Below are 19246 nucleotides of genomic sequence, written 5' to 3'. Positions count from 1 at the left end.
GTGAAATAACCAGCTAGAGGCAGGGGTATTCACGAGTTTGGAATTGTACCTTGTCTGTCTGAGTACACGAACTGTGAATCGTTTCTAAAACCAATGTTTACACTTTAAAAAGGCGAATGTCAATTTGGAATGGTATTTAAGTTGAAATGTTTTAATGAAAACTATCCATCTTCAACCTTTGAGCATTATTCTGCTAGACAACTGAAGTAACTATCTGCTGAGTCTATGTTACTGTCTTGCTATTAAGCTGCCTCAGGACCTCTCTCTAATCTTAATAATATTCTGTTGGGCTATTATTAGAAAAAGGATTCTGATTGAATTATTCTGCTGATCAATTTCATGGCTAAGTGAGGTTCACTAGAATTACATGTTTGTGCCAGGTCACACTTTCATAGAGATAGAAACATTAAATGTAAAATGATGGCATGTTAAGGCTTATGCAACTGAATTCATAAAAAGAAGATAAAGTCTTCCTATTTTTTTTCTAAAAAGACGGTGTGGTGTCATTTTTCAAGTGGAAGTATGCTGTGATACTGAGTGGAGTGTGACGCAAGTGTAACACTAAAGCCTTGGAGTTTAGCCTTCCCACTTCATGCCAGGCTACCCTAGTCGGACCGGTAACCCCGGGTCCAACACTCACCACGACAACCACTGAAACTCCCGCCCCCATGACCACCACCCGTGCCAACCGCCTGCTCTCCTGGACCAACATAAACGCCGACGACCCCATCAAGATCATGAACACCATCCACTCCGGATCTCCGACAGACCCATGTACACACCACATTTTCAACAAGGCCAGCATCACCATCGCACCCCATCTCCGGAAAGCCATCAGCATCTCCTTCGAGACAGCAACTTTCCTGGAAAGCTGGAAGCACGCCGACATTAACTCCTTACTCAAGAAACCCAAAGCGGACCCCAAGGACCTCAAAAACATGCGGCCCATCTACCTGTTCCTGTTCCCAGCGTAGGTCATCGAGAAAGCCGTCAACAAAGAACTGACCCTCTACCTCGAGGAGAACAGCATCCTGGACCCGTCCCAGTCGGTGTTCCACAGCAACCACAGCACCAAAACTGCCCTCAGCGCCGCCACCGACATCAGGACCCTGCTTGACAACGGAGAAACCGCGGCCCTCATCCTTCTGGACCTCTCAGTCAGACGCAGTCTGCCACCGCACACGCCTCAACGACGCCGGGATCCAAGAGAAGGCCCTGGATTGGACCACCTCCTTCCTTTCCGGCAGAACACAGAGCATCCACCTCCACAGCTTCTGCTCCGAAGCCACATAGATCATCTGCAGTGTACCCCAGGGCTCATCCCTCAGCCCAACGCTGTTCAACATCTATATGGCACCTATAGCCCACATCGCCTGACTGCACAACCTCATCATCTCCTACGCCATTGACACCCAGCTGATCCTCTCCCTCACCAAGGACCCCAACATCACCAAACCCAACCTCCACGAAGGAATGAAGGCAGTCGCCGAATGGATGAGGAACAGCCGACTGAAGCTGAACTCGGACAAGATGGAGGTTCTCATCCTCGGATCCACCCCCTCGGCCTGGGAAGACTCCTGGTGGCCGACCGCACTGGGAACAGCTCCAACACCCACCGACCATGCACGCAACCTAGGGGTCATCCTCGACTCTACCCTCTCCATGACGAAGCAGGTCAACGCCGTCTCTTCCTCCTGCTTCAACACCCTCTGCATGCTAAGCAAGATCTACAAGTGGATCGCCACCGAAACGAGAAGAACGGTCACCCAGGCCCTCGCAGCAGATTGGACTACGGAAACACCCTCTACGCAGGAGCCTCGGCCAAACTCCTGAAACGACTTCAACGCATCCAGAACGCCTCAGCACGCCTGATCCTCGACATCCCTCGCCGCTGCCACATCACACCCCACCTAAGGACACCTGCACTGGCGCCCCATCAACTAGAGGATAACCTTCAAGCTCCTCACCCACGCAAACAAGGCACTCCACTACACTGGACCAGCATACCTCCACAGGCGACTCAACCTCTACATCCCACCCGCCAGCTCCGCTCCGCCGACCTCGCCCTCACCACAGTCCCCCGCATCCGAAGAGCGACGTTCGGCGGCAGATCGTTCGCCCACCTCACCGCCAAGACCTGGAACACCTTCCCCATCCACCTACGGCAGACCCAAGATCACTGACATTCAGAAGACTCCTCATGACCTGGCTTTTCGAGCAGTAGCAGCATTCCTGCCCCCCAGCGCCCTGAGACCCTCACTGATATGTGCGCTTTACACATGATATGATTGATTGATTGATTGAATGTTAATTCCCATAGGGATTTTAGTCACGACTACAGCCTAAACCGCTGGACAAAATTACACCAAATTTGGCAGAAAGGTAGCTTTTAGTCCAGATAGAACTCTTTTTGTTATTTGGTGTAAATCCGTTCAGCAGTTCAGGAGATATTTAAATAAAAATAAAAAACTTGTTTATATAGGTCCATGGAAGTTCAATCCCGTGCTGAAATCTGATTGGCTGCCAACACTTCAACTAGAGGCAGAGTCTCACAAACAACTTTTTTTTAAAAAGGGGGGGCAGGGTAAGGATGCCCAGACCCCCTAATTGTGGTCCTGGTGTCCCTCTGTGACACAAAAAGAGTCAAAGTATTTTTGTTTTAATTTTGTGCAGCGGGAACGAGTTGGAGCAACAATTCAGAGGCAAACTAAAATAAAACAAGCACGGTCTAGTGCGTTGGTTTACATTATAGGGGTGGGCCAGGTCATGGTGACATGGGGGCTTCTTTGAAGAAAAACAAAAAAAAACAGGGGGTACAAGGCCCCTGCCCTCCTTGGGTTTATTATGCCCCGTGGGCCACCACCTTCCTAGGGCTTAATTTTAATAGCAAGGGGGGCGGGGGGCGCTCAGACCCCCCCACAAGCCCGGGAACCACCAACTCCCCGTGGCTAAATACAAAGAAATTAGGGGGCCTTGTGGTCCCACCCTAACCCTAGGGACCATACTTCCCAGGGGCTATAAATAAATTAACATGGGGGGGGGGGCCACACGGAACCCAAGCCCTGGGGACCACCACATCCCAGCGAGGGGGAGGTCTCGGCACACCTGGGGCTATAAATAAATTGACATGGGGTGCAGTGCGGACCCCCTCGAGCCCCGGGGACCACCACATCCCTGGGGCTAAATTAAATATGGAGCGGGGGCCTTGACCACAAGGACTACCACCTTCCAGGGCAATTCTCGGTCCCAGGGACCACCACCTCCCCAGGGCGGCCCGTGCAAACAAAATGAGGGGGGATGCTTGGCACCCCTCCTGGACCCATACATGGCCCTGGGGACCACCACCCTCCTGGGTCGGCTCCTACTATGTCCTGGAGTACCACCAACCCCAAATCCCTCCAGGACATAACTTTTTGCTTTTGCTTGCCGGGAGTTTTAACAACTCCCTCCAAGCAAAAGCAAGCATTCCGGTTCTAGCAGGCAGGAGCGGACAACGTTTTTCCGCCTGCTGGAAGAGGAGGTTTTATTCTGTACGGAGGGAGCTGCCTTTCCAGCAGCTCACTCCGTGTAGCAGCAATGCCGGCTCCGACAGGAGGCGGCTGGGACCGCGAGGCATTGAGGCTCTCCCCATGGCCCTGGGAAAAAGAGCACAAAGAGGCAAAATAAAGGGCAGAAACAAGCATAAAGAGGCAGACTAAAGATCAGAAGGAAGCAGAAAGATGCAAAATTAAGGTAAGCAATGAGCAGAAAGATGCAAAATAAAAGTAATTAACTATCAGCAAGTGGCAAAATGAAGGTGAGAAACGAGCAGAAAGGGGTAAAGTAAAGGTGAGAAATTAGCAGAAAGAAGCAGGATAAAGGACAAGAGAGTAGAAAGAGGCAGAGTAAAGGTCATAAATGAACAGAAAGAGACAAAATAAAGGTTAGAAACTAGCAGAAAGAGGTAAAATAATGATGAGCAACAAGCAGAAAGAGGCCAAATAAAGGTCGGAAAGAAGCAGAAAGAGGTCAATAAAAGATCAGAAAGAGGCAGAATAAAGGTCAGAAGGCAGCAAAGAAACAGAACAGAGGTCAGAAACCAACAGCAAGAGGCAAAATAAAGGTCAGGAGCGAGCAGAATGAGGCAAAATAATGGGCAGAATGAGTAAAAAGAGGCAAAATAGAGGGCATGAGAGAGGGGAGAAGAGGCAGAAAAAATGAGCGGGGAAGGCACAAAACTGACTGTATCCGATGATAGACTGCAGGCAAGCTGGACAGGAGGAGCTGACATAAGGACCTGCTTGTGTGCTCCCCCCTACTTTTTTTTACCACACACACACTGACAGACCCACTCATACATTCACACACCCACTCACAGTCCCTTGCACACATTCATGGAGCCACTCCCAGAACCACTCAGACTCACCCACCCAGACAGTCTCAAGACACTCAGGCACACACTCATAGACCCACTGAGAGATTCATACACACCCACTCACAGATCCTCTGAGATTCACATACACTTACTGACCCAGAAACTCACTCACACACCCACTCTTGCATCCACTCACAGACCCACTCAGAGACTTACGCACCCACTCACAGACCCACTGAGACACTCACGCACCCACTCACAGACCTACTCAGACATTTAAATACCCACTGATGGCCCTACTCACAGACTTACAGAGACACTAATGCACTCACTCACACAATCATTGTCAAAGGTGTGTGGTTACATTTAGGAAATAAAATAAAAAAACCTTAGCTATTCACTTAAAAAAAAACAAAGGTTACAGGGACATTATGGTTAGAAAATAGAATTTAAAAAACCTTAGAAATTCACTGAAAAAAAACAAAGGTTACAGGGACAATATAGTTAGGCTCAGATTTCACTTGTACAAAACTATTGAAATTCATCAGTTACAGTCAGCTAACTATAACTTACGCCCCCCACCATGCACTGCTTATAACCTCATATATTACATCACTCATGACATGGTCATAATTTGGGTAATTTGATCAACTATATGTAACAAAACACCTGACTGTGGGCTTAAAATGGTGCAAAACCAATACACCTAAAAAAAGCCTACTAGCCTTAACATATGTTACATATTAAAAAAACCATGCCTAATGCCTTTGGTGAATCTTTTCAAAAGAAACATTAGATCTATGGCATCTGAAATACCTTTTCCTAGTTAACAAACCTGGGCTATAGGTGTCATCATTGGCTTCCCGCCATAACCAACTCAAGCCTCCTTTATGGAGCTTAAGCTTTCCCACAAGATATCCACTAGTTATGCTGTAATAAAAATACACATATCTAAAAAATGACTGCTGTCTAAATAATATAAAAATCCCTCCTATTAGAGCCTAATAAGGACTATAATAGTGAAAATCTTCAATCCACATGATTTGTTTGGGTGAGTCACAACACCAAAACTCGTCTACCATAGTAATCCGCAAAATGTTTTGTAACAAAGTACCTACCTATGGACTTTAGCACAGCGTCATAAGAATCTATCTTTAAAAGCCTATTCCCTTTGACACATGCAGCTTACAATCAGGTTCATTATAAACAGGTCACACATAAGGGATCTGACATAACTCTTCCTAGTGAGCAGATAAGACCTATTTCCGTTCCCACTGGCCTGAGTCTGACGCTGTAACTGACACAGGCCTATTGAAGTGAGCAGAGGTTGCCAACCATGATGCTTTCAGTTATAACATTACAAATATGTCTAGAATAACAAAGGAATAAATAAAGTGAAAATCTACTCTCAGGATTTTTCAGAGTGGATGACCAACACCCTTAACTACTATCGTAATCAGATTACATATAACAAAATACCACTCTATAGTCTGTAACATCATGTGGTTCCTTATACTTATTCAGAGTGTTTCCTGAGCTTTAGGATCTCCAGTCCCTCTGGCAGCGTAGACTTAGTTAACAAATCAATATCAAACTTTGAACCCAGTAGACTATAACCGGCAACAGTAGCTAATAAACAGAATATTAAAATTGCAGCATTATAAAAGTCATTTAAAATGTTGGCTTTCCCTGTATTTGTCCTCCAAATCCTTCCTTCTTGATTCTAAATAAACAATAACCGCACAAAATGGAGACTGTAAGGTTTTCGTAGGTGACCTTGCCTTTCACCCACATACCTTAATAGAACAAAGGAAGCATTGTTCTTTATGAAGAGAGGTAGTGTCCCACCAAGCAGATAAGGCCTGTCTGGCGAACCAGAGGACCTAGCTCATGGCCTTCGAGAAGATGTTTACAGCCTTTATCTGAACAAGCCCAATCTCTCAGCTTCTTGGCAGTCTGAAGATTCCCTTCTCCCCCTAAATTGTTCGTATTTAGCCCAAATACTATTTTCAGAAAGTTTTGAAAACAACAGACCTCTTATTTAATGTATTAAAACTAAACCGTCAACACCTGCACCTACTTCTGCGAAACATTTACTGTCTAAAACATTAAACTGTTTTGTTAGCTTGTCAGCATAACCAATTCATGCCTACTGTACTGAGCACAGGCTTTCCCACGTGGCAACCATTAAGTCATAAAATGGCAAATGTATGCTAAATTACAGTTGGCAATGCAAAATAGTACATCTCTTAAGAGGGCCTAACAAGGATCCTTACATTCCAAATATTTTGTGCCCATGGTTTGTCAGAGGCGGTAATCAAGACCAATCCCCCTTTCTGATTATGGTAATCTGCGCGATTCCATTGAACTAAAGCATTCTCTGCAGGCTTTCATACAGAGTAATAACCATTCACACTTTATTAGATTAATGTTATCATATGCTTTACACAATTAATATATCAGGCCTACTTACTTTATTACTACATTTCATAAGAAAGAGATCAGGCCTATAGCCATGTTCATTCACTTTCCAGTTGTATAACAGAACAACGCATTCCATTGCAACGCATTACTTTTACACGCGTGTCTTACAACGTGAATGCCTTTACCACAGATAACCTTTATCATGGATATTCCAACAACGAATATGCATTTACCAAGCCTGCTTACCCAACCAATTTCATTGTAAAAGAACGAATGTTAAAGGCGTATATGTGGTAAAGGTTTTCCCTGATCCCTGCCCTGAGCCCTAAAACTGGTGACCACCACGAAACCCCCTGGCCCCCAGCCCTTGGGCCATAAAAGTGGACCCCAGTGCAACGCCCGGTCCTCCCCTTTACTGGCTCCCAGCGCTTCTACATAAAACCCATCCCCCTGCCCTAAGCCCTAAAACAGTACCCCTGCGCAACCTTACCCACCCTTCAGCCCTTTTGAGAAATACCCGACCCCTGTCCCCTGTCAGGACATGGGACAGGTATTTCTCAAAAGGGCTGAAGGACCTCTGCACGACCACCCCCGTAGTCATTTAAAAAAATACCCTAAAGTCCTAAAACCATGATCTGGCCCCAAAGTCCTAAAATGGCCCCCTGCTCTTTGCCCAATACCCCTTACCTCACTCACAACGACAACCAAGCATCTCTTCAGGCACGGCGCTGGTTGTAATGAGGAGGCAGAAGGGTCTCTCTGTTTCCTCTAATGAAGCCAATAGCCTTAACCACACCAGCAGCTTTACCACGCATATGGCCTTACTACACGCCAGCACTTTTACCATGCATATGCCCTTACCACAAGTATCACACATATATGCCCTTATCATGCATACCTTTACAGCGTTACTTAATGGTAAAGGCAAGTGTGGTAAAGGTATATGCGTTGCAGAAAAATGTGTGGTAAAGGTGCATGCGTTATAACGCATAAGTGGTAAAAGGCATGCCTGGTTACAGCTTCGCTGTAATGGCCGTTCCCTTCACTTTCCATCATCACTACCTCAGTCCTTTTGTATTGAGTACAAGCTTTGCCACAAGCCCACAGCTACAATACACAAACAATTTTCAGTGGAAACTCACAACTCTGGGTCAATCAAATCCTGCACTTGGAGAATCCCACATGTCGGTGGAGCCAAAGCTCCTCTTTCAGTATTTCCCTGAAAGCTCTTTTTTGTCGCATAAGGTCTAACAGCTGTGCTTAAAATCGCGGCTTAATGATTTATATTTTCAGGGTAAATAAATTCTCTAATGCACTCTCAGTGTAAATGCAGAAAAAGAAAGACAAAAGAGCTGACAAAAAAGGTAAAACTATCTGCAACCACACCTAAAACGTGCAGCAGTTTTCAAGCACGCCACTTAAGAATATTGAGCAAGTTTTATAGGAGTAAGGCATATCCAAATGAGTGGCAAATAAACTGTATTAAAAGCCGGAAAATTCTGTGGAAGGGAGAGAGAAGGGAAGTGTCTTTGTGTTATATTTCCCCTTTATTATAAATATTGAATAACTCCAGAATATTGCAAAAATGCCTGCCGATCCATATGTACAAGTTTAAGTACAATCCAATATGTCCTTGTTGGAGGGTGGTTTATTAGTAGGTGCAGATAGGTGCCTACCACACCACAATCACAAATAAAGACCAGTCAAGTTCTCAATAAATGAATCCTTCCTCAACCCTTGGTAGCTTGGCTGCGAGCAGACGGGCTTTACTGAGGAGAGGGAGAGGTGTGGCGCAGCAGGAGCAAGACTGACGGACTCTGGAGCACGGGGCTCACGGTTCGATCTCAGCACCATGCAACTCTGGGCAATAGCTCACTTAATCTCCCCAATGGCCCTTAGTACCTTAAGACCCTTAGGGGTGATTAGTTTGCGCTTTACAAATATTGGATTTACGATTTATTTATTCGAGGAGACATGTGTGGATAGCATTTAAAAACACCAATACAGTAAATAGGTAAGACACATCACACAATAAAAATCCAATGCCTATTCATAACAAGCATTAGAAATGCAATCGGGCTCGGATTTATTTGAGTTTGAGCTAATGGCATTGTAAATGCCAATGTATTGTTGCTATGTGTTATGGAGTGTGTTCATGTGGTGTGTACTGTACTGCTAGTGATCTCCTTGTGAATGTGCGAATATTGCACCACTTGCCTGTGATGTCCTTCTTATGCACCGCCACTCTGCACCGCCACTCTGCACCGCCACTCTGCACCGCCACTCTGCACCGCCACTCTGCACCGCCACTCTGCACCGCCACTCTTCCACTCTGCACTGCCACTCTGCACTGCCACTCTGCACCGCCACTCTGCACCGCCACTCTGCACCGACACCGCACCGCCACTCTGCACCACCACTCTGCACCACCACTCTGCACTCTGCACCGCCACTCTGCACCGCCACTCTGCACCGCCACTCTGCACCGCCACTCTGCACCGCCACTCTGCACCGCCACTCTGCCACTCTGCACTGCCACTCTGCACCACCGCACCGCCACTCTGCACCGCCACTCTGCACCGCCACTCTGCACTCTGAACTGCCACTCTGCACCGCCACTCTGCACCGCCACTCTGCACCGCCACTCTGCACTCTGCACCGCCACTCTGCCACTCTGCACCGCCACTCTGCCACTCTGCACCGCCACTCTGCACCGCCACTCTGCACCGCCACTCTGCACTCACTGCCACTCTGCACCGCCACTCTGCACCGCCACTTTGCACCACCGCACCGCCACTCTGCACCGCCACTCTGCACCGCCACTCTGCACCGCCACTCTGCACCGCCACTCTGCACCGCCACTCTGCACTCTGCACCGCCACTCTGCACTCTGAACTGCCACTCTGCACCGCCACTCTGCACTCTGCACCGCCACTCTGCACTCTGCACCGCCACTCTGCACCGCCACTCTGCACCGCCACTCTGCACCGCCACTCTGCACCACTGCACCGCCACTCTGCACCGCCACTCTGCACCACTGCACCGCCACTCTGCACCGCCACTCTGCACTCTGCACCGCCACTCTGCACCGCCGCACCGCCACTCTGCACCGCCACTCTGCACCGCCACTCTGCACCGCCACTCTGCACCGCCACTCTGAACCACTGCACCGCCACTCTGCACCGCCACTCTGCACCGCCACTCTGCACCGCCACTCTGCACCGCCACTCTGCACCGCCACTCTGCACCGCCACTCTGCACCGCCACTCTGCACCGCCACTCTGCACCGCCACCCTGCACCGCCACCCTGCACCGCCACCCTGCACCGCCGCTCTTCCACTCTGCACCGCCACTCTGCACCGCCACTCTGCACCGCCACTCTGCACTCTGCACCGCCACTCTGCACTGCCACTCTGCACCGCCACTCTGCCACTCTGCACCGCCACTCTGCACCGCCACTCTGCACCGCCACTCTGCACCGCCACTCTGCACTCTGCACCGCCACTCTGCACCGCCACTCTGCACCGCCACTCTGCACCGCCACTCTGCACCGCCACTCTGCACCGCCACTCTGCACCGCCACTCTGCACCACTGCACCGCCACTCTGCACCGCCACTCTGAACCACTGCACCGCCACTCTGCACCGCCACTCTGCACCACTGCACCGCCACTCTGCACCGCCACTCTGCACCGCCACTCTGCACTCTGCACCGCCACTCTGCACCGCCACTCTGCACCGCCACTCTGCACTCTGCACCGCCACTCTGCACCGCCACTCTGCACCGCCACTCTGCACCACTGCACCGCCACTCTGCACCGCCACTCTGCACCACTGCACCGCCACTCTGCACCGCCACTCTGCACTCTGCACCGCCACTCTGCCACTCTGCACCGCCACTCTGCCACTCTGCACCGCCACTCTGCACCGCCACTCTGCACCGCCACTCTGCACCGCCACTCTGCACCGCCACTCTGCACCGCCACTCTGCACCGCCACTCTGCACCGCCACTCTGCACCGCCACTCTGCACTCACTGCCACTCTGCACCGCCACTTTGCACCACCGCACCGCCACTCTGCACCGCCACTCTGCACCACTGCACCGCCACTCTGCACCGCCACTCTGCACCGCCACTCTGCACCGCCACTCTGAACCACTGCACCGCCACTCTGCACCGCCACTCTGCACCACTGCACCGCCACTCTGCACCGCCACTCTGCACTCTGCACCGCCACTCTGCACCGCCACTCTGCACTCTGCACCGCCACTCTGCACCGCCACTCTGCCACTCTGCACCGCCACTCTGCCACTCTGCACCGCCACTCTGCACCGCCACTCTGCACTCTGCACCGCCACTCTGCACCGCCACTCTGCACTCTGCACCGCCACTCTGCACCGCCACTCTGCACCGCCACTCTGCACCGCCACTCTGCACCGCCACTCTGCACTCACTGCCACTCTGCACCGCCACTCTGCACCGCCACTTTGCACCACCGCACCGCCACTCTGCACCGCCACTCTGCACCGCCACTCTGCACTCTGAACTGCCACTCTGCACCGCCACTCTGCACTCTGAACTGCCACTCTGCACCGCCACTCTGCACTCTGAACTGCCACTCTGCACCGCCACTCTGCACTCTGCATCTGCACTCTGCACCGCCACTCTGCACCGCCACTCTGCACCGCCACTCTGCACCGCCACTCTGCACCGCCACTCTGCACCGCCACTCTGCACCGCCACTCTGCACCGCCGCACCGCCACTCTGCACCGCCACTCTGCACCGCCACTCTGCACCGCCACTCTGCACCGCCACTCTGCACCGCCACTCTGCACCGCCACTCTGCACCGCCACTCTGCACCGCCACTCTGCAGCGCCACTCTGCAGCGCCACTCTGCAGCGCCACTCTGCAGCGCCACTCTGCAGCGCCACTCTGCACCACCACTCTGCACCACCACTCTGCACCGCCACTCTGCACCGCCACTCTGCACCGCCACTCTGCACCGCCACCCTGCACCGCCACTCTGCACCGCCGCACCGCCACTCTGCACCGCCACTCTGCACCGCCACTCTGCACCGCCACCCTGCACCGCCACTCTGCACCGCCGCTCTTCCACTCTGCACCGCCACTCTGCACCGCCACTCTGCACCGCCACTCTGCACCGCCACTCTGCACCGCCACTCTGCACCGCCACTCTGCACCGCCACTCTGCACCGCCACTCTGCACCACTGCACCGCCACTCTGCACCGCCACTCTGCACCACTGCACCGCCACTCTGCACCGCCACTCTGCACCACTGCACCGCCACTCTGCACCGCCACTCTGCACCACTGCACCGCCACTCTGCACCGCCACTCTGCACTCTGCACCGCCACTCTGCACCGCCACTCTGCACTCTGCACCGCCACTCTGCACCGCCACTCTGCACCACCACTCTGCACTCTGCACCGCCACTCTGCACCGCCACTCTGCACCGCCACTCTGCACCGCCACTCTGCACCGCCACTCTGCACCGCCACTCTGCACCGCCACTCTGCACCACTGCACCGCCACTCTGCACCGCCACTCTGCACCGCCACTCTGCACCGCCACTCTGCACCGCCACTCTGCACCGCCACTCTGCACCACTGCACCGCCACTCTGCACCGCCACTCTGAACCACTGCACCGCCACTCTGCACCGCCACTCTGCACCACTGCACCGCCACTCTGCACCACCACTCTGCACTCTGCACCGCCACTCTGCACCGCCACTCTGCACCGCCACTCTGCACTCTGCACCGCCACTCTGCACCGCCACTCTGCACCGCCACTCTGCACCGCCACTCTGCACCGCCACTCTGCACCGTCACTCTGCACTCACTGCCACTCTGCACCACCACTCTGCACTCTGCACCGCCACTCTGCACTCTGAACTGCCACTCTGCACCGCCACTCTGCACTCTGCACCGCCACTCTGCACCGCCACTCTGCACCGCCACTCTGCACCGCCACTCTGCACCGCCACTCTGCACCGCCACTCTGCACCGCCACTCTGCACCGCCACTCTGCACCGCCACTCTGCACCGCCACTCTGCACCGCCACTCTGCACCGCCACTCTGCTGTCACTGGCACAACCCTTACCCACCCACCCCCAACAATGTGAGGGATCAGAAAAGGCGCGTAGAACGGGGATGATCTGGTGGAAAAGGCTCGATGACTTGTGTGCACAGGAGCCAATAAATGTATGGTTTAATTGACCCAGTTCCCAGCGAGGATTCTCCAGACACAGGGGACTGCATAAACATAGTTATACAGTATATCAACCTCACTCCCTAGCTCAAACACATACATCCCCAAGTTCTTAAGTACTAAGTAGTCACTCACAAACTTCGAACGCTCACGAGCATTACACACGCACTGTCATCCGCCATTAAGATCACCTGATCAAATCTCACGCGCCTCTGGGGCGACCCTCCCTCCTCCCAGCCGTGTTAAGTATACCAAGTGTCAGAGTGTCAGCCTTACTCTGAGGCACTGGCATCTGTGTGCCGTGTCCTTATTTTCAGGAAAATATACAAAGGCAGTGATGTTGGGGCCATTGACACCAAGTGTGCAGGAGTGTAAATGTGCATTGCACAAACCCCCAGCTGATCTGCGCAACTGCAAGACACGGGGTGAGGATACTTTCCGATGGTGACAAAAGTTTACAGAGTGTATACAGGAAAGTAGGCTCCCGAAACACCTGCATCACACATCTCCCCCTACAGCACAAAGTCAGCCACAGGGACACTCTCCTGCAACAACAAACTATATGTGCCTGTAGTCTTGCCCCGCCCCTCGCTGCTGCCATGCCATGCCCATGGGTGCCTGTCGAGTGAGGCTGCACGGGTGCTGTGGCGGGTTTCCGTGCTTTGGATTTCATCTCAGCGCTTTAAAAAAAAAACACCCATGCTTTTTCCTGCTCTCCGCGGTTGCTCCTACGAGTGTGCAGCACCCCTCCCTCCTCCACTGTAACACGAGCCCCCCTCCCCTGCACGTCCCATCAGAGACTGGCAGAGGCAAGGCAGACAACAGGATTCACTTTAGTAGCTGCTAGTGAATGCCCCATCATGTCCTCTACAAAGCCACCCTCCGTGCGTGCCCCGCTCACGGTGGCTGTGAGGGGCGGTGCACTCCCTGGCCGCCCGGAACAATCTTCCAGATACTTTACTTGTGTGCCCTGGAGGAGAGGATGGTAGAAAAATTGGTAGGGGGCTGAGAGTGCTTGCCGGGCCTTCAGCGGCAACCAAGTGATCGCGAACTACAAACAAGAACAAGGAAGCTGCGCGCTGAGCGCTGCAGAATTGTGAACGCGCCCGGCCATCTGGATTCACTAACGGAGGCACCCTGACAGCTCCTAATTATAATTTATGTACTTCTTTGCGCGAGCACGAACGAAATATGCCCAAAATGGCGGAACAAAACTACATTTACCCTATCACTTCAAGCCTATTAAAACGAAAACACAAGGAAGACGAATCACTGGCCAGATGACAGAAAACGCTAAGGAATGTGTGGAATTCCTCTCGCCAAGGCCCTAGGAGATACTTCTTTTTTTTCTTCTAACATTAGGATCTCGAAACTCCTCCCCCACTTACAGTGGGGAGGAGTCCGAGCCCTAAAAATAGGATTTTCTTTTATGATTAAACGACACATATCCAATGTTGTGAACTAGTGATATGAATTTTTAAAGATTAAATATTTTATAGTGCCAACTTGGAACATCTGATCGCGCAAGACTGGGACAAAGTTTGAGGCCGACTGCAATGGAGCACGTATCAAATACAATGAACAGTAAGGCCCGCTCAAGGCTTCGGACTTAGTTGTTTTTTTGGAGCTTTTTCTCTCTATGTCGAACAAGGCAATCTGTTGGGCTGGCCTGCGGGTCAACAATGATGGCTTGGTCTGGGGTGAGGCTTCAGAGAGGTCTTGGAGCTCTGGAGGTTTCAGTGGCAAGAACCTGGATTTCAGACCGGGGTGTTCGACATCGGTGGCTTGACCCTCAACGACAGGTCGGTCACCTTATGGAGCTTTTTACCAAAAATTCTCCCAATGTCTCCAAACTTCTAGAACTACTTCCAGAAGATCCTTTTGAGGATCCAAGGCATCAACAATACAAATTCAAGGTTCCAGAAGCTCGGAGTTGCTCATCAGGATGTTAGGACTACATATCCCACAATACACCTGACCAAATCCTTGGTGGTCAGCTGGTTTCTTTTTCTGGAGAGGATGCAAGTGGAGCTCTTTCAACCTGTTGCTATCAGGGAGTCCACTCCTTCAGTTTTCAAAACAAGGCAAAGTCCTCCTTTTGCTGTAGTTCCAAAGTGTTCAGCAGGTGCAGTCATTCAGAGTGCAATCCTGTTGGTGCAGGACAGGGTTCCAGCAGGACAGTCCTTCTAGTTGTTTCTTCAGGCAGGGGTCTGAGTTGCTGGGCAACTCCTCCAGTGTTCTTTGGTGACAAGCAGGGGGGCACCCCTGACCAATGGGGTACAGGGTGCCACCACAGATGTATAAAAGCTTCCTCCGAAGTATGGCATAATATTGTCCCAGAAAGCACTTTTTGACAAAATCCCAAATGGAGAAACTCTCTACTGGGGTTAAGCTCTGGGTAAGCCAACCGAGTGGTGTGGCTAAAGTTCCCTAACACTCCCATTCCAGCCCCTTTGCTAATTCCATTACTGGGGCTCCTGTCTGGCTGGGGGTGCAGAAAGTGGGGGTTAGCCTGTGTCCTGTCCTAAATGGCATTCCCTCTTTGAAGGCCAGTTTTGCTACTCCATCCCCATCCAGTTTTTTGCTCTGCAGCTGCAGATCTCCTTCCACCAGAAGTCCTTTGTCTCTATGAAGGCCACTTCACACCTCATCAGAGCAGTTTAGCTCAGCCTGGCAACGGCTGGCTCAATCAGGAGAGGCGGCTAGAGGGTGGATTTTCGCACATCAGAAAAGCAAGTTCTAGAACTTGTTTTTCTTTAAAGATATAATAATTCTAACATTGGCAAGTTATTGGATTTATTATAACTATCCTTATAAGTCTTTGAATTATTATGTTAGCTCACTCCAGTCAATAGTTATACTTTATTACAGTATTCCCATGTTAGCCTACGAAGCTAATGTACTACAATGGGGAAAAACAACATTGACAGTTTTTTCCTCAGTGGGGCATATAAAACATCTTTTAAAATGCCCCTGCTTATTTTAACAATGCACCCTACCCTTGGGGCACCTAGGGTAGACCTCAGGGGTGACCTATATGAACAAATAAGATAGTTTAACACTTTGGAAGTACCTTTAATTCCAAAGTCGAAACTGGACACAGTTATATTTTAAAAGCAGCTTGCAAAGCAGGGCTGTTGTTTAAAACGACAGCAGGCAACAGAGGAGTGCACACTAAAGTGCAATAAATCTAATCCCAAATGCCCTACCATATACTAAGGACTTAAAGGTCAGTACAAATTGCAAATATACCTAATTGTCATGAACCTTTTACATAGATCACTGGCTCTGGGTCTTGTTAGCAGAGCCCAGTACAAAATCAGTCAGAAAATCAGCATCTAGTGGTCAAAAATACATACGAACAATCTTATTTTGAACTAGTACCAACATTTCACTTTCAACAGAATACTTTTTTGAAATCTAAAAGTGCAGTGACCTGAACTGGGAACACAAATATTTGCCCTATAAGATTTGGCGTATGAGAGAGACACTACAGTGAGAGGTGGAGCCTAAGCGAGTTGAGGCAGAGGCCCTGTTGTCCACTACCTCCAATGGAAGAGGAGAGGGAGAGGGAAATGGCGCCAACTGACCCCACACTTAATGTGGTGGGGTCCTAGATTTGAGAGGCTATTCCCATAGAGACGTTTGCTGAGCTCAATCAACATGAACATTACATTAACTAGAACCATAATATAGAGCGCTTTAAGCCTTTTACCTGGCACCTAACAGTTAAAACAACACAATTTCACACCAACCTTTTACCAACAACACACAGATTTTTTTTTTTAACCTCTTGTCAACGAGAGGCAAGCTAGGTGAAAGATGATACCTGCCGAAAGCATTTTAAGAGTGGCTAAAGACATACTGCAAATAAACCGCCAAAACTGTACAGGAAAACAAGAACATTAGAAAAACCTAGAACAATATATATAAACAAAATTACACAGGCAAAATAGAATTACTGATCAACCTAACAAGGTGATGCCAAGAAAATCGTTATTTGCCTGGAAATGTGAATAAGTTAAGCCAGCGAGTGCTAAAAGACCAGCAGCTAACACATTCTCAATTTTTAATGTAAGATTTGTAACTCAACAAAACTTTTCCAGCAATCTGTTTTAACCAATCATGCACCATATTTGTAGTCCGTCACATACGCTGAGCTATTCACGTAAACTACACCCAAGAGTTATCATCGTAGGACAAAAATACAAACCAACTCCATAAAGGGAAACACATACTCACTTCTCCCATCAACGAGTATAATGAAATAACAATACATGAAAGCATCAAGACTGAAAGGCATGAATGAGAGAAAAGATCTACACATGTAATAATAACTTTCTTCAGTAATGCCTTTATTTTACATTTCCCTGCCGACTTTAATACTGTACTCTCTCCATAATCCTCCCTAGGACTACAAAAGTGGTCAAATCAAGGTGGAGGTGGTAATAAAAACCACTATTTACTACAGTTTGAAGTTTATATCTGGTGGTAGATGACACGGTACCAATACTTCATTAAAAAAAATATTTTCTTTCTATTGCCTCTAGGAGTTCCAGAGGCCGTATTGGCTCTACATGTGGTTTCATATAGAGTTTAAAAGATGCATTATTTATAAAAGAATAAAAATACTGTTTAAATGATTAAAAAAAATAGAAAAACAGTAAAGAAGCGACTGAGAAGAAAATACAAAAAGGTACTTATAATAAAGGTGACCAAGTTATTGAAAATAGGTTTTAATTTCTCATTTCAAAAGAAGTGCTAATTAGTAAAATGCAAAGCATTCTTTAAATAAAAAATAGAAACACAGAAGTGACCAGCAAGCAGCGTAAACATTAGCTGCATTTTATAAAAATATGCATCCACGCTGGAAGGCACGAATCTGACCTTTATGAAGATAATGGATGCTGTACGCTGTACACCTATAATAGATTTGCTGTTTAACTCAAGCATTAGTAATTAAGAGCAGGGTACAGGATATGAATAGAGAGGACAGTAAAGCCATACCAGGGAGACAGAGCAGTTGAAGGTTGCACTTCTGAGCAATTAACATCATCATGTTCTCCTCTTCTCCACGGCAACAGTAGGTTACAGCTAGCCCATATGTCCCTGGAATCAACATATAAAAACACATCGTTTAACTGGCTGAAATTCAAATGGTGTAGGCATTTTGTTTGTATCCCACTTGCTCACTTGCTATCTAATAATGTATTTTTTAAGTTGTCACTGAGAATTCAGAAAAAGGCTTTTTAAGCCTTTCTAGATATTGTCTAGATTACTTACCGGTAATTTTCATTACTCCAATTCCTGACTCCTTGTCACAGTATTAACTTAATGAAGTACGGAAGTGCTGCTCCTCCAATGGCCACCTTTTCAAAAGTTTTCCTTTTATTTTAACTACATATTCGACACACACTCTATACAGTGTAAAGGAAAATGGTATAATTAGAACTTCATGCTATTATAAAGCACCCAATGCAAGCTACTACTTAATACTACTTGCTTCAGACATCCAATGCCTCAAACACAGCTTGCACATCCTCCAGTCCTAGATGTCCAGGGCCTACCTGAAGCTCAACTTAACTGAAACATAATTCCTGCTACTTGTCAAGAACAACAGAGATATAGTATAAACTTTGCTCAATGACATGAACCTTGACATCTTCGAATCCTAACTTTCACTGAATGCCAAATCATTTGAATTTACCCAGGGCACCAACCTCACCCTACAAGAACATATTGCCAAAAAAAGCGGCCTGGTAACAGCTCTCTTCCAAAATGTTTCTTCTAGAAAGCGACTTAGAAACTGCTGCTCTGTACTCTTGCATCTGGATGATGTTAAGGCCCTTCTCCATGTCCTCCTGGGCTGCATACTGGCACCCCTCAGTGGGATCCTACACACCGCAGTACCTCTCATCCAGGGCTTGAAGAAATGTGATCATATCACTCATATTGCGATGGTACTCCATCGGCTCCACGTGCTAGTCCACACTATATTCAAAACCACCAGTATCATTTGCAAAGCTATCTCGACCAGTGTCCTAGCCTATCTTGCAGGCAAGCTCACCATCTCTGATGGTTCTCTGCACACTTGCAACCAGGACACCATCAGACTGCAGACTAAGAAGTGTAAAAAATAGAAAACCAGACAGCAGCCTCGGATCTGTAAAAACATTCCCATATCCGTCATAATTGCCTCAAAGATCCTCCAATGTAGGATTGTGTTCAAGACTTA

The 19246-nt window shown here is 49.2% G+C and overlaps 1 protein-coding gene across 3 annotated transcripts in view; it reads right to left on the bottom strand.

Annotated features, from left to right (window-relative positions):
* Positions 1–19246, bottom strand: part of DDX20 (DEAD-box helicase 20) — a 290477-nt gene that overhangs the window by 12511 nt on the left and 258720 nt on the right. For all 3 annotated transcript variants that reach the window (XM_078644460.1, XM_078644461.1, XM_078644462.1), the window contains exon 10: positions 18019–18120. In XM_078644460.1, the coding sequence (XP_078500586.1) occupies positions 18019–18120 (102 nt within the window). The remainder of the gene's footprint in view (positions 1–18018; positions 18121–19246) is intronic.

Source organism: Lissotriton helveticus, chromosome 5_1, assembly GCF_964261635.1.
Source record: "Lissotriton helveticus chromosome 5_1, aLisHel1.1, whole genome shotgun sequence".
NCBI classification, from domain to species: Eukaryota; Metazoa; Chordata; class Amphibia; order Caudata; family Salamandridae; genus Lissotriton; species Lissotriton helveticus.
This window is presented reverse-complemented; position numbering and strand designations above follow the sequence as displayed.